Raw genomic sequence first — 13,147 nt, 5'->3', positions numbered from 1 at the left:
TTCTTTATGAAGCATAGTCCCTGACCAAACACAACTTGGCCACTGTTGGCTTTTATGACCTTCTCAACAATTGCAGTCTGGAAGGATTTTGCTGTTGATAGATTGATTGACTGATGTATGAATACTTTGGTGATTTCATACATGTACTAACCAATTTCCTCCCCATCTCTCTGCAGCATGGATGTGGGAACTTCATCCGGGTGGTCCAGCCGTTCAACAGAACCCATCTGTTCATCTGTGGGAGTGGTGCCTACAGTCCTGTCTGTGCCTTCATCAACAGGGGCAGGAGACCAGAAGTTAGTATGCTCCAGACCATGACAGTTATGCTATTCTTGACCTACAGTACATTCTCTACCACCATAGTGTCATACAAATGGAAATTCCTGTGGATATGTGATGTGGATATTGCTGAAACGAAAGCTTCTTAGGTTTACTACTGGGCGTCTGCTTCTGAAACCAAACTATGGGATTTTTTATGTTTCATCTGGGGCAAGAGGAAGTCTGTCTTAATCCAAGACATCCTCAGGAAAGCAGCCATTTGAGTTTAGTCATGTGTGTCTGTCTCTCTGAGACAGAGAAGAGAGGGATGGAGGAGCTGTCTGACCCAGTCTCTGGCCACCCGGCCCTGGAAACCAGACTGAGAAACCTCCAGGAGAAAAGCGCTCACTGAACTCACTCATAGTTACAGCAGTCTGCAGCGCCTGCCAAGTACTAATCGGCACAGAGTTCGAAACCAGGCTCTTTCTGCAGTATGGTGTCTTCTGTCATTTAGGGTTTTGTTTGAAAAGCTGCTTTGCTCTGTTTTTCCCATCAGCCAATGCTTGGATGTGTCAGTATCGTGTCTCAGACTGGGTTTGCTAACAGTACCAAGCTGCTATTGTGGGACTTTGACGCATAACTCCCTGGGCACTTTGACCCCTAAGCGCGTGTCACATTGTTGTATGGGAGCCTAGTGAGGGGGATTTCAGTGTCACAGACAGGTCACCTTTTGTGTGAGGGTGTCGCCGTACAGACCCTGTGATGAATGGCCACGGTTCACCGCCAGAGCCACGGGGAATCTTCACGCAGTGGAGATCAGTCGCGCTTTTCTGGAGAACGTCCCTGGGCTGACGACACCCCCTTCCCCTTCATTCCCCCAGTCAGAACTGTCGAAGTGTGGGTAGGACCAAATCGGGGGGATGGGATGGGGGGATTTTCCGCTGACCGCCAAGATTGTAAATTCAGATGATCCATTTCACTGTGAGGGGTGGCAGAGGGCCAGGTCTGAGATGGAACCACAGCATCTCAGCCCATCAGAGGACATGTTCTTTTAATGTCCCGTACAGACCAGTAAAGGTAAAGCCCAGCGCTGGCTTTGTAACTCTTTAAACCAGAGGGATAAAACCTTACACTGGACTACCTTGAGAACATTTGAAATGCTCATAATCTCATATTTATTGCTAATAAGAGCGGAGGGTAGAGTTCTGCCAAATTCCCATTCTAAAATCTGTTATTTACATTTTCTTTTCCTGTAGGAGCAAGTGTTCCACATTGACTCCAGAGCGGAATCTGGGAAGGGAAGGTGCTCCTTCAGTCCTAGAGTCAACACTGTCTCCGTCATGCTTAGTAAGTTCTCCTCTGTCCCTCTATTGGCTCTATTTATGTCTCTGTAGCACGCGCCATCCAAAAACACAAACCGCTATACTTCACCACCCTATGGTTAACCCCACTCCCCCTTATCGGTGACCCTGCCGTAGGTCGGGCCGCACACCCTCGTCACTCTGTGTTGTCCTATGGTCTCTGATTGGTTGCCGGGTGTCAAGTTGCTGACGAAATAGCCGGAGTCACCGTGTCGCACGCACAGCTCGCTTTTCTGACACCCGAGCCCCGTGGCATCAGCAGCCCTACCCATCATCAGCCCCTCAAGCCCGGGCAGTCCGGTCACAAGGAGAGGGTTGGCAGAGAGGAGGGGTAGTGGTGGCAGAGAGAAGGCCTCTGAGTCAGACTAGGGGACAATCAGGCCTGTGTCTGGGCTAGATAAAAGGCTCTATCTCCATACTGAACCCCTCATATGAGCCTGTGCTGTCTGGGGGATGTTGACACCACTGCTCCCCTCAGAGCAGCCAACCACATACAAACACTCCCACTTGGACCTGAGCCACACCGCCAGAGTACAGGCTGCTGCATGCTGGGCTGGGGCTGATGGAATGATGAAGTGACAGAGTAATGGAATGATGAAATGCACAGCGGGTGTGGAGAGAGGAAAGAAAGAGAGATAGTGCGGGCTCACAGCCAGGGTCATTAGCAAAGTACAGGGAGATCAAACACTATGGCTGTAAATCCTCTGTTGGCTCCATTACTGTTTACTGTCACCATTCCCTGTCCACAGTGATGTACTGTCATTGTAAACAGTACATCAAAGGCTGTCATTGTAAATAAGAATTTGTTCTTAACTGACTTGCCTAGTTAAATAAAGGTTCAAAATTATTATATAGTTGTGTTTATTCCATCACCATTGAATATGAACCCAGAATGTTCGTTGACACAGGCACATTTTTGTTCCGTTGGCTGTTAATAGTCAGTGGTTGATCTTGTGTTGCCAAGTCTCCAGGGTCAGGGTTGTGTTCATTAGGGCACACTATATGGCAACACTTTTTGCAATGGAAAATTAAAACAAGCTTTTCTTAGTGGACAAGTTCAGGTAGAACAAGTTCCGGTAGTACCTCCCTGTTACACTCTGTTTTCTTCCATGTTGTGCCATAATGAACACAGCCCTGTATGTGTCTCTGTGTTCCAGACCAGGAGCTGTTCTCAGGCATGTACATAGACTTCATGGGGACGGACGCTGCCATCTTCAGGAGCCTCACCAGGAGGAACGCAGTGAGGACAGACCAGCACAACTCCAAGTGGCTGAGCGGTGAGCACATACAGCAGAAACATATGAAGCACATGTAATGTACACCAGAAGTCTCCAACTGTGACCCTGAAAAGCTAGAGGTTGGGCAGGCTTTTGTTCCATCCCTGCACTAACACATCTGGAGTTGGAGATCCACATGAAGTAAATTAAAAGTACTTCAACTACTTTGATACTGGAGACAATGGACAGAACGTTATACTGTAACATTTTACCCTGTTTATTTATTTTCCATAGAACCCATCTTCATAGACGCCCAGTTAATCCCAGATGGATCGGATCCCAACGATGCTAAACTGTATTTCTTCTTCCGGGAGAGACTGACGGACAACAGTGGGAATACCAAGAACATCCACACCATGGTCGCTAGAGTGTGTCCTGTAAGTGTGTGTCCTGTAAGTGTGTGTCCTGTAAGTGTGTGTTCTGTAAGTGTGTGTCCTGTAAGTGTGTGTTCAGGAAGTGTGTGTGTACGTGCGTGTGTGCATTGCATATGTGTGCATGCATGAGACATTAACATGCATCTCTTTCAACGTCTACAGAATGACATAGGTGGCCAGCGTAGCCTGGTGAACAAGTGGACCACGTTCCTGAAGGCCCGGATGGTGTGTTCAGTGCTGGAGGAGGACGGCACCGAGACACACTTTGACGAGCTCGGTGAGGAATACGCCAACACCTACCTACCTAAGGCCTGGAACATTCTGTTCCAACCCAAACCACCTCTCCTGTTTACCTAGAACTAAACATCTCCCTGGCCAGTCTCTACAAATACCAATGTATCTCAGATTCTCAGGTGTTTTGGATTATAAGAAGGGTCTTTACACCTATTTCTTGACCTTCTCGTCAGTATTGAAAGAATTCATGGTTGCACTTTAGTTGGCTAGTCCACCTGTAGATGCTCTACAGACTATCTACAGACTATTAGTAACATGTAAACAATCTACTAACCCTAGCTCTAACCCCAATATTAACCTTTACCCTATCCTTTAGTCTAATCCTAACAAGCAGTTGCTTATCAACAGATCGTTTGTTGATAATATGACAATCCGGACTATCCAACCAGAGTGACCCAATTCATCCCGTAGTATTATTTTAGTCTTCTGTGAGTCTATGGAGGTCTGTCAACACGGACATTCATTCAATTCATCTCCACTTCAGACTCTTCCATTCCAGGAATATTAAACTATAAGGTGCATGATGAACGCTGACTCCATAACACAACGCTGTGTTTTCCCTTCCAGAGAGTGTGTTTTCGCTGGAAACCGATCACCCCAAGAGCCTCCTGGTGTTCGGCGTCTTCACATCCACAAGGTGAGGCCAATGGTAATATTGCTCAAGCCTTGGTGGCTATGCTGACTGGCATGGCAGCACCGGATATCACTAGGAATGAAGCAGACATGACAGGAGCTCCTGGATAGAGACCCCAGTATCACCTTTCACTGGAAATGCCAGTTAGCATAGCATATTTAATGTAACCTTTACTTAATCAAGGTTAAGAACAAATTCTTATTCACAATGACGGCCTACACCAGCCAAACCCGGGCGACGCTGGGCCAATTGTGCACCGCCCTATGGGACTCCCAATCATGGCCGGATGTGGTGTAGCCTTGATTCGAACCAGGTACTGCAGTTACACCTCTTGCACTGAGATGCAGTGTCTTAGACCACTGCGCCACTTGGGAGCCTACTCTAGTGACCTGCATGTACCAGGGAGGCTGGTGGGAGGAGCTATAGGAGGATGGGCTCATTGTAATGGAATAAATGGAAGGGAGTCATACATGTGGTTTCCATATGTTCCATTCCAGACATTACAATGAGCCCATCCTCCTATAGCTCCTCCCACCAGCACTACAGTATTTGGCTCATTGACTTTACCATACCGTTCTCATTACATTGATCACTTTTCCTTATGTACTAGCAATGCAGTTAGTGAGCTCTGCTTCCTTTCGCAATGTTGACAGCAAGTTCATTATGTATGAGTATCACCATGTAGTACCCCTGGTGTTTCCTGAGGTCTACTGTATGTGGTAACTCAGACACTATATGTGTTCAATTACGTTATTTATCCTCAAGGGCTTTTGCAGGATGGCTATGCGTGCCTGTTACGTGTACTCACTGGGTTGTATTCACTAGGAACTAAACAGAAGCAAACGCACAGAAACAGGAAGGGAACTATCAATAAGAAACACGTTTTCTTTTTTACATTGCAAAACATTTTGCGTTGGTGTGCACTAATGAATACAACCCTGGTTTCTTTAGTCATCAAGGCTAATTGGGCAGTATCTAGATCAGGGTTACTTAACCTTGTACCGTGACCCTTCCATAAATCCTAAGGAAATGCTTGTATCTTTTGACCCTGCCCATAGGGCTCTGTAGTGCACTATATAGGCAAGAGTGTGCCATTTGAGACTCATCCTCTCTCTATAGCCAACACAAACCGTCTGTAGTCTCCAGGTCTCCATGCAATGTTGTCATTCCTATCTCTCCCTCTATAGCCAACGCAAACAGTCTGTAGTCTCCAGGCAAAGTTGTCATTCCTATATATCTCTATAGCCAACACAAACCGTCTGTAGTCTCCAGGTCTCCATGCAACGTTGTCATTCATATATCTCTCTCTCTATAGCCAACACAAACTGTCTGTAGTCTCCAGGCAAAGTTGTCATTTGTATCTCTCTCTCCATAGACAACAGTCTATATGCAACATTGTCATTCCTATCTCTCTCTCGCCAACACAAACAGTTTGTAGTCTCCAGGTCTCCAGGCAACGTTGTCATTCCCATCTCTCTCTCCCTCTATAGCCAACACAAACAGTCTGTAGTCTCCAGGCAACGTTGTCATTCCCATCTCTCTCTCCCTCTATAGCCAACACAAACAGTCTGTAGTCTCCAGGCAACGTTGTCATTCCCATCTCTCTCTCCCTCTATAGCCAACACAAACAGTCTGGAGTCTTCATCTCTGGAGTCTTCAGAGTCTTGTCATCTCTCTCTATAGCCAACAGTCTAGTCTACAGGAAACATTGTCATGCCTATCTCTCTCTAGCCAACTGTTACGTACACCTCTTAGAGAGGGAACGCAACACCCTGCTTCAACTCAACTCCCCGTTGAGGCAGAGAATTTACCGTTTACTTTGAATTTATTCCTTCACACGGTAAATTTGGGGAAAAGGGGCTGAACGGAACCAAATCAAAGAAAGTAAATGTCAAAGACCCCTCTTCTACCTTACCTGCCTACCCACTACTTACCTAACTAGCACCACCTGGTGACCCACCCACTACTTACCTAACTAGCGCCACCTGGTGACCCACCCACTACTTACCTAACTAGCGCCACCTGGTGACCCACCCACTACTGACCTAACTAGCGCCACCTGGTGACCCACCCACTACTGACCTAACTAGCGCCACCTGGTGACCCACCCACTACTGACCTAACTAGCACCACCTGGTGACCTACCCACTACTGACCTAACTAGCACCACCTGGTGACCTACCCACTACTGACCAAAATACAGGGGGTGGTCCGCCCAGGTCTTACCTAGTGTGTATAGACAGTAAATACTACGGGTTATGTATGCCCGCAGGCCTCTTGCCTAAGCACTCCCTAGGGGCCTTCCCCCCTGGGAACAAATTAAACAATACAAGCATAAGTAATCAATTTCAAGAATCAAAACACTGCATCCTATTGGCACACATACCTCAGAGCAGCGGTTACAAAAATACCTAACAAAAACCTGTCTCTAAGCAACAACCAACACAGGACATCACCATCAGCTCTCTCAACAACAACCAACATAGGATACAACCATCATCTCTCTTAACAACAACCAACATAGGACATCACCATCAGCTCTCTCAACAACAACCAACATAGGATACAACCATCATCTCTCTTAACAACAACCAACATAGGACATCACCATCAGCTCGCTCAACAACAACCAACATAGGATACAACCATCATCTCTCTTAACAACAACCAACACAGGACATCACCATCAGCTCTCTCAACAACAACCAACATAGGATACAACCATCATCTCTCTTAACAACAACCAACACAGGACATCACCATCAGCTCTCTCTCAACACCAACCAACCAACCAACCAACCAACCAACCAACCAACCAACCAACCAACCAACCAACCAACCAACACAGGACACAATAATCATCTTCTCTTCTAAGCAACAGAACACTGGCTTATATAGCTGTAGAAGGAGTCTAATGGGATACAGCTGTATCCTGATGAGAGGGCTGCTTGGGAGAATTTGAGGAAGCCATCCTGAAACACACACACACACACACACACATACATACATACATACATACATACATACATACATACATACATACATACATACATACATACATACATACATACATACATACATACATACATACATACATACATACATACATACATACATACATACATACATACATACATACATACATACATACATACATACATACATACATACATACATACATACATACATACATACATACATACATACATACATACATACATACATACATACATACATACATACATACAAAACCACAACACAGAAACTGGGGAACGTAACACCAACACAAACAGTCTGTAGTCTCCAGGCAACATTGTCATTCCTATTGCTCTCTCTAGCCAACACAGTCTGTAGTCTCTATGCAACGTTGTCATTCATATCTGTCTCTCTAGCCAACACAGTCTGTAGTCTCTATGCAACATTGTCATTCATATCTGTCTCTCTAGCCAACACAGTCTGTAGTCTCTATGCAACGTGGTCATTCATATCTCTCTCTCTCTATAGCCAACACAAACAGTCTGTAGTCTCCAGGTCTCCAGGCAACGTTGTCATTCCTATCTCTCTCTCTATAGCCAACACAAACAGTCTGTAGTCTCCAGGTCTCCAGGCAACGTTGTCATTCCTATCTCTCTCTCTATAGCCAACACAAACAGTCTGTAGTCTCCAGGTCTCCAGGCAACGTGGTCATTCCTATCTCTCTCTCTATAGCCAACACAAACAGTCTGTAGTCTCCAGGTCTCCAGGCAACGTGGTCATTCCTATCTCTCTCTCTATAGCCAACACAAACAGTCTGTAGTCTCCAGGTCTCCAGGCAACGTGGTCATTCCTATCTCTCTCTCTATAGCCAACACAAACAGTCTGTAGTCTCCAGGTCTCCAGGCAACGTGGTCATTCCTATCTCTCTCTCTATAGCCAACACAAACAGTCTGTAGTCTCCAGGTCTCCAGGCAACGTTGTCATTCCTATCTCTCTCTCTATAGCCAACACAAACAGTCTGTAGTCTCCAGGCAACGTGGTCATTCTTATCTCTCTCTATAGCCAACACAAACAGTCTGTAGTCTCCAGGTCTCCAGGCAACGTTGTCATTCCTATCAGCACAATGTGTTTCTTCCTCTCGCTCCTTCAGGCTTTCTCCTCTGTTTCGCTCGCTGAACAAAGGCTCTCTCTGTATTACTGATGGTCATATGGTTTTAGGGTCCGGTCCAAACCACATCATATCCTCATAACCTTCTGGGAATGGAGTAAGAATGGGGGAAGAGGGGCAAGTTGGGTAGAGCGGAGTGGTGTGGCAGTAAGCTTCACCCGGATTTGATGGCTTGGATATCCTATGAACAGCAGGGTTTAAAGGACTGTGATGTTTTAACTGGGTGGAACTGGGGGCTTCTAGGATGTCAGTTCACATCACACTGACCGCCGGAATGTGTGTGTGTGTCGTTTCCCACAGCTCAGTGTTTAAGGGCTCGGCCGTGTGTGTGTACAACATGGCGGACATCTTGACAGTCTTCAATGGGCCGTTCGCTCACAGAGATGGGCCGAACTTTCAGTGGGTGGCGTACCAGGGACGGATCCCTTACCCCCGGCCTGGAACAGTGAGTTTAGGATCTAATATCTGTATTGAACTCAAAATAAGACAAGAGCTCCAATGCAAATGTACAGTTCCTTGTTCTTCTCTTACTCAGTATCTACTGTGTATCTACTGTGTATCTACTGTGTCTATCAGTGTGGTTGAGGAAACCAGGTCAGAGAAACATGAATCAATGAGGATGAGGACAGCAGAGTTCAGGGTCAGGGGTTAGGCTTTTACTTTCTGTACCTTTGTCACAGAGCTGAGTAGTAGGGATGTATTCACCTCTATAACAAATCTCTCTCTCTCTCTTGCTCTCTCCTTCCTCCCTCCCTCCCTCCCTTCAGTGTCCAGGCGGAGCCTTCACCCCTCACATTCAGAGCACCAAGGAGTTCCCTGACGACGTGGTGACGTTTGTCAGGAACCACCCGGTCATGTTCAATTCTATCTACCCCGTGGGCAGGAGGCCCCTGGTGGTCAGAACGCAAGCTGACTACAAGTACACCTCCATCGCTGTGGACCAGGTGACCGCCGCAGACGGGCACTACCAGGTCCTCTTCCTGGGCACAGGTTTGTACTGAACGATGCATCCTTATTGATCTATTAGAGACAACTAGCACCCATTCCCACCACACAACATACACACGCCACAGGCTGGGAGCAGCACAGGGTCACGCCTGTACATCGCCTACATCAGCACCTAAGTAGCTGTTCAGGATGCTTGTTCAGGATCTCTCCTTCAGACTAACATTCTCATATTCCTCGTCTCGCCACTTGTGTTCAATAACCATCATGAGTTACAGTGAGTTACACATGAGTTACAGTGAGTTACACATGAGTTACAGTGAGTTACACATGGGTTACATGAGTGGGATGCTTCGTAAAGAGTGTGACATCGTCCATGGTGGAGCATCCATGTTGGCTACGGATGCTAATAGATTCCAGGCCCCAGCATGACAGCCTAAATGACCTGTTCTCTCTGTCACCAGGGTGTGGCGCCACCACAATGCCCTCATTATACATAACCCACTTAATTCCATTATATTCTATATTGTAATAATCTATCTCTGCTCTCTCATGCCATAACACTGGCGTTTCATAGGCAAATGATTACAGAGGGAATATGAACTCAAGATAAGTAGTCTGTCTCGCTCCTCAGTGAATAGAACAATAGCCTACACTGTAATGAGCTGCAACAGAGACAAATAGACGTTCAGGAGGGCGATGCAGCCCACTGGGTGGAGGAAGAGGAGGAAGAGGAAGAGGAAAGGTCTGCGCAACACAGAGGGGAGTGTGGAGCTGGCTGTACGTCCTGCATCCCAGGGAGCCTCTCTCCTTTCTCTCACTCACAGCTGTTTATGTTTATCAGCCTTCCAGTCTTCCAAAATTCCTGAAGACATGCCAGTAATGTCAGACTGCAGGGTGGAGAGGTGGAGGCTTTGTTTCAGGGATGTGGAGAGTTTTTTTCAGGGATTTCCAGGAGATCTTGCTGTAACTCTCCTCTCTCCTCCCTCTGCTCGCTAGCTAACTCCGGGACAAACAGAGTTCTGCCCTTTTCGTGGCCTTTGTCCGTTCTCTTGTCTGTGGGTTCTAAAGATCACACACCAACTGACTTTACTGTGGCTGCCGGTCACAGCAGTCGAGTTTAATTTAAACCCAAATATGTTTGTTTTTTTACATTTTTGAATTAAACCTTTATTTAACTAGGCAAGTGAGTTAAGAACAAATTCTTATTTACAATGATTTCGCTAGCACTCTAATTTCGCTAACCACATGTGTCAGTGTTGGGTCTGTGGTGAGGTTTGTGTGTGTTTAGTGTGCGTAGGGTTTGTGCCTATGAAGTGGTTGTCTAATGACTGTCTCCATTCTCTTACATGTATGTGGAACCGATAGATGCACACACACACTAGATGTTCATGTTTTTAAATGTATGTCAATTGTAAAGTCTTTTGTCTGTAATGTCTTTTTCGTTATGTGTTGGAGCCCAGTAAGACTATCTATCGCCATTGGCTAATGGAGATCCTAATAAATCAAATGAAAATGTATCTCTGTCTGTCTGTCTGTCTGTCTGTCTGTCTGTCTGTGTGTGTGTGTGTGTGTGTGTGTGTGTGTGTGTGTGTGTGTGTGTGTGTGTGTGTGTGTGTGTGTGTGTGTGTGTGTGTGTGTGTGTGTGTGTGTGTGTGTGTGTGTGTGTGTGTGTGTGTGTGTGTGTGTGTGTGTGTGTGTGTGTGTGTGTGTGTGGTGTGTGTGTGTGTGTGTGTATGTGTCCTCAGACAAAGGGACAGTGCAAAAGGTCATCGCTCTCCCCACAAACCGCTCCCTGGACCAGGATTTGATACTAGAAGAGCTGGAAGTGTTTAAGGTTTGAATTCTCTCTCTCTCTCTTTCTCTCTCTCTCTCTCTCTCTCTCTCTCTCTCCTCTCCCCCAAACACAGACAGACAGACAGACAGACAGACAGACAGACAGACAGACAGACAGACAGACAGACAGACAGACAGACAGACAGACAGACAGACAGACAGACAGACATCAAAGGCAGGCAGAATAGGAACTCTTGGCTTCTTCACAAGGGGTTGCAGACTATACTCCTAAGGGAGGGGCATTCAGGAGAGTGATGACCCAGGCACTAGACCACCACACAAGAATGATGGGAAGCATACTGACGATAGAGGGCGATGCCAGTCACCCATACCAACCCTCACAAGCTGTGTTTTATCTCAGCCTGATAAACAAAGCAAATCATCCGTGTGATCAAGGCCCAACCAAGCTAATCTCTCTCTGCACCTGGACGACACCGGTCTCCCAGTCTCCCACTAGTGTGGTTTGACGTGTCATCGAGATCTCACATAGTGTTCCTACTAGTGCCGCGCGGTGGAAGGTTATATGGTATTCAATAGGATGCAAGATAACCTGAGTGTGAGATGAATGAGTGAGAGCATTGATTAAAAGATCCCTCCACCGAATGTAAAGGACCAAATTAATTTCCTAAGATTTCCGGTGTGCAACAAGGACTAGCTCAAACACACCTTATGTAATATGACATGAAAGATAAGAAAGTTATTATGGCCCATTACATTTATGACATAGGGTCAAAACATTTGTTACATAAGAGTATTGACATTTTGGCATGTTTCTCTCTTCCCAGAACCAAGCTCCAGTGACAAACTTGAGAATATCTTCCAAAAAAGTAAGTATATGCAAGCATTGCCTAATCAATATTGTTTCAGAATGCTTCTGATTAGTTCATTGCTATTGCCTAATGCAATAGTTTATTTTCTGCATTAAAATTGTGACTCAGCCGGAAAGTCAGCTAATAAGCCATAATGGTCCGTGAGCTTAACTTAATCAAGTCACTCTTCCACTTATTAAAACAAACAGTGTGGTTGACATTTGAACTGTTTTGCCTTGCAGCAACAGCTGTACGTAAGTTCAGAGCACGGCGTGTCCCAAGTGTCTCTGCACCGTTGCCATGCCTACGGCTCAGCCTGCGCCGACTGCTGCTTAGCCAGAGACCCCTACTGTGCCTGGGACGGCCTGAGCTGCTCCCGCTTCTACCCCACTGGCAAGAGGTACGGTACTACAGACCCTGGTTTGGGTCAACATCAACAGTACAGTACCAGCTGTGAGAAAGGAGCGCTCTAAAGCAAACCGAGCGGTGACAGTGTTATTCCACTCTATGCTGCAGTCTGCTTTTACCCATAAAACATTGGTGCTGAGGACCCAGGTTGTTAAGGGTTACAGTATAGGGCAACACTTCACATAGCTTAGGTGTTATTCATGGGGAATGAGTACAAGTCATTACACAGCACTTAGTTGTTTCTTTCGTTTCCCCAAAATACCAAAAGGTTTGAGCTAACGATATACTGATGTTACTGTAATTACATAGCTAGGTTATTCCACTGGTATAAGGTAATGTATTAGTCTGGTTATACAATGTATCTGCAGGTCGTAATGATAACATACACTATAGAAAACATCCATGACCGACTGACCTGGTGAATCCAGGTGAAAGATATGATCCCTTATTGATGTCACTTGTTAAATCCACTTCAATCAGTGTAGATGAAGGGAAGGAGAAAGGTTAAAGAAGGATTTTTAAGCCTTGAGACAAGTGAGACATGGATTGTGTATGTGTGCCATTCAGAGGGTGAATGAGCAAGACAACAGATTTAAGTGCCTTTGAACGGGGTATGGTAGTAAGTGTCAGGAGCACCGGTTTGTGTCAAAAATGGCAACACAGCTGGGGTTTTCACGCTCAACAGTTTCCTGTGTGTATAAATAATTGTCAAGCCTGCTCCCGCTCTCCCTCCCTGGCCCTCGAGGGCGCCAGGCTGCGCAGCACTACGCACTCCTGCCACCATCATTACACACACCTGTTTCCCTC

At 46.1% G+C, this 13,147-nt stretch overlaps 1 protein-coding gene across 1 annotated transcript in view; it reads left to right on the top strand.

The window, feature by feature from the left end:
* Window positions 1–13,147, top strand: part of LOC106576426 (semaphorin-3C) — a 48,154-nt gene that overhangs the window by 29,071 nt on the left and 5,936 nt on the right. Inside the window, exons 5-15 of the mRNA XM_014153606.3 lie at window positions 177–296; window positions 1,515–1,605; window positions 2,777–2,896; window positions 3,131–3,273; window positions 3,433–3,547; window positions 4,132–4,201; window positions 8,643–8,787; window positions 9,110–9,332; window positions 11,036–11,124; window positions 11,909–11,950; window positions 12,175–12,332. Of these exons, the coding sequence (XP_014009081.3) occupies window positions 177–296; window positions 1,515–1,605; window positions 2,777–2,896; window positions 3,131–3,273; window positions 3,433–3,547; window positions 4,132–4,201; window positions 8,643–8,787; window positions 9,110–9,332; window positions 11,036–11,124; window positions 11,909–11,950; window positions 12,175–12,332 (1,316 nt within the window). The remainder of the gene's footprint in view (window positions 1–176; window positions 297–1,514; window positions 1,606–2,776; window positions 2,897–3,130; window positions 3,274–3,432; window positions 3,548–4,131; window positions 4,202–8,642; window positions 8,788–9,109; window positions 9,333–11,035; window positions 11,125–11,908; window positions 11,951–12,174; window positions 12,333–13,147) is intronic.

This window comes from Salmo salar, chromosome 17 (genome assembly GCF_965601325.2).
Source record: "Salmo salar chromosome 17, fSalSal1, whole genome shotgun sequence".
NCBI lineage: Eukaryota > Metazoa > Chordata > Actinopteri > Salmoniformes > Salmonidae > Salmo > Salmo salar.
This window is presented reverse-complemented; position numbering and strand designations above follow the sequence as displayed.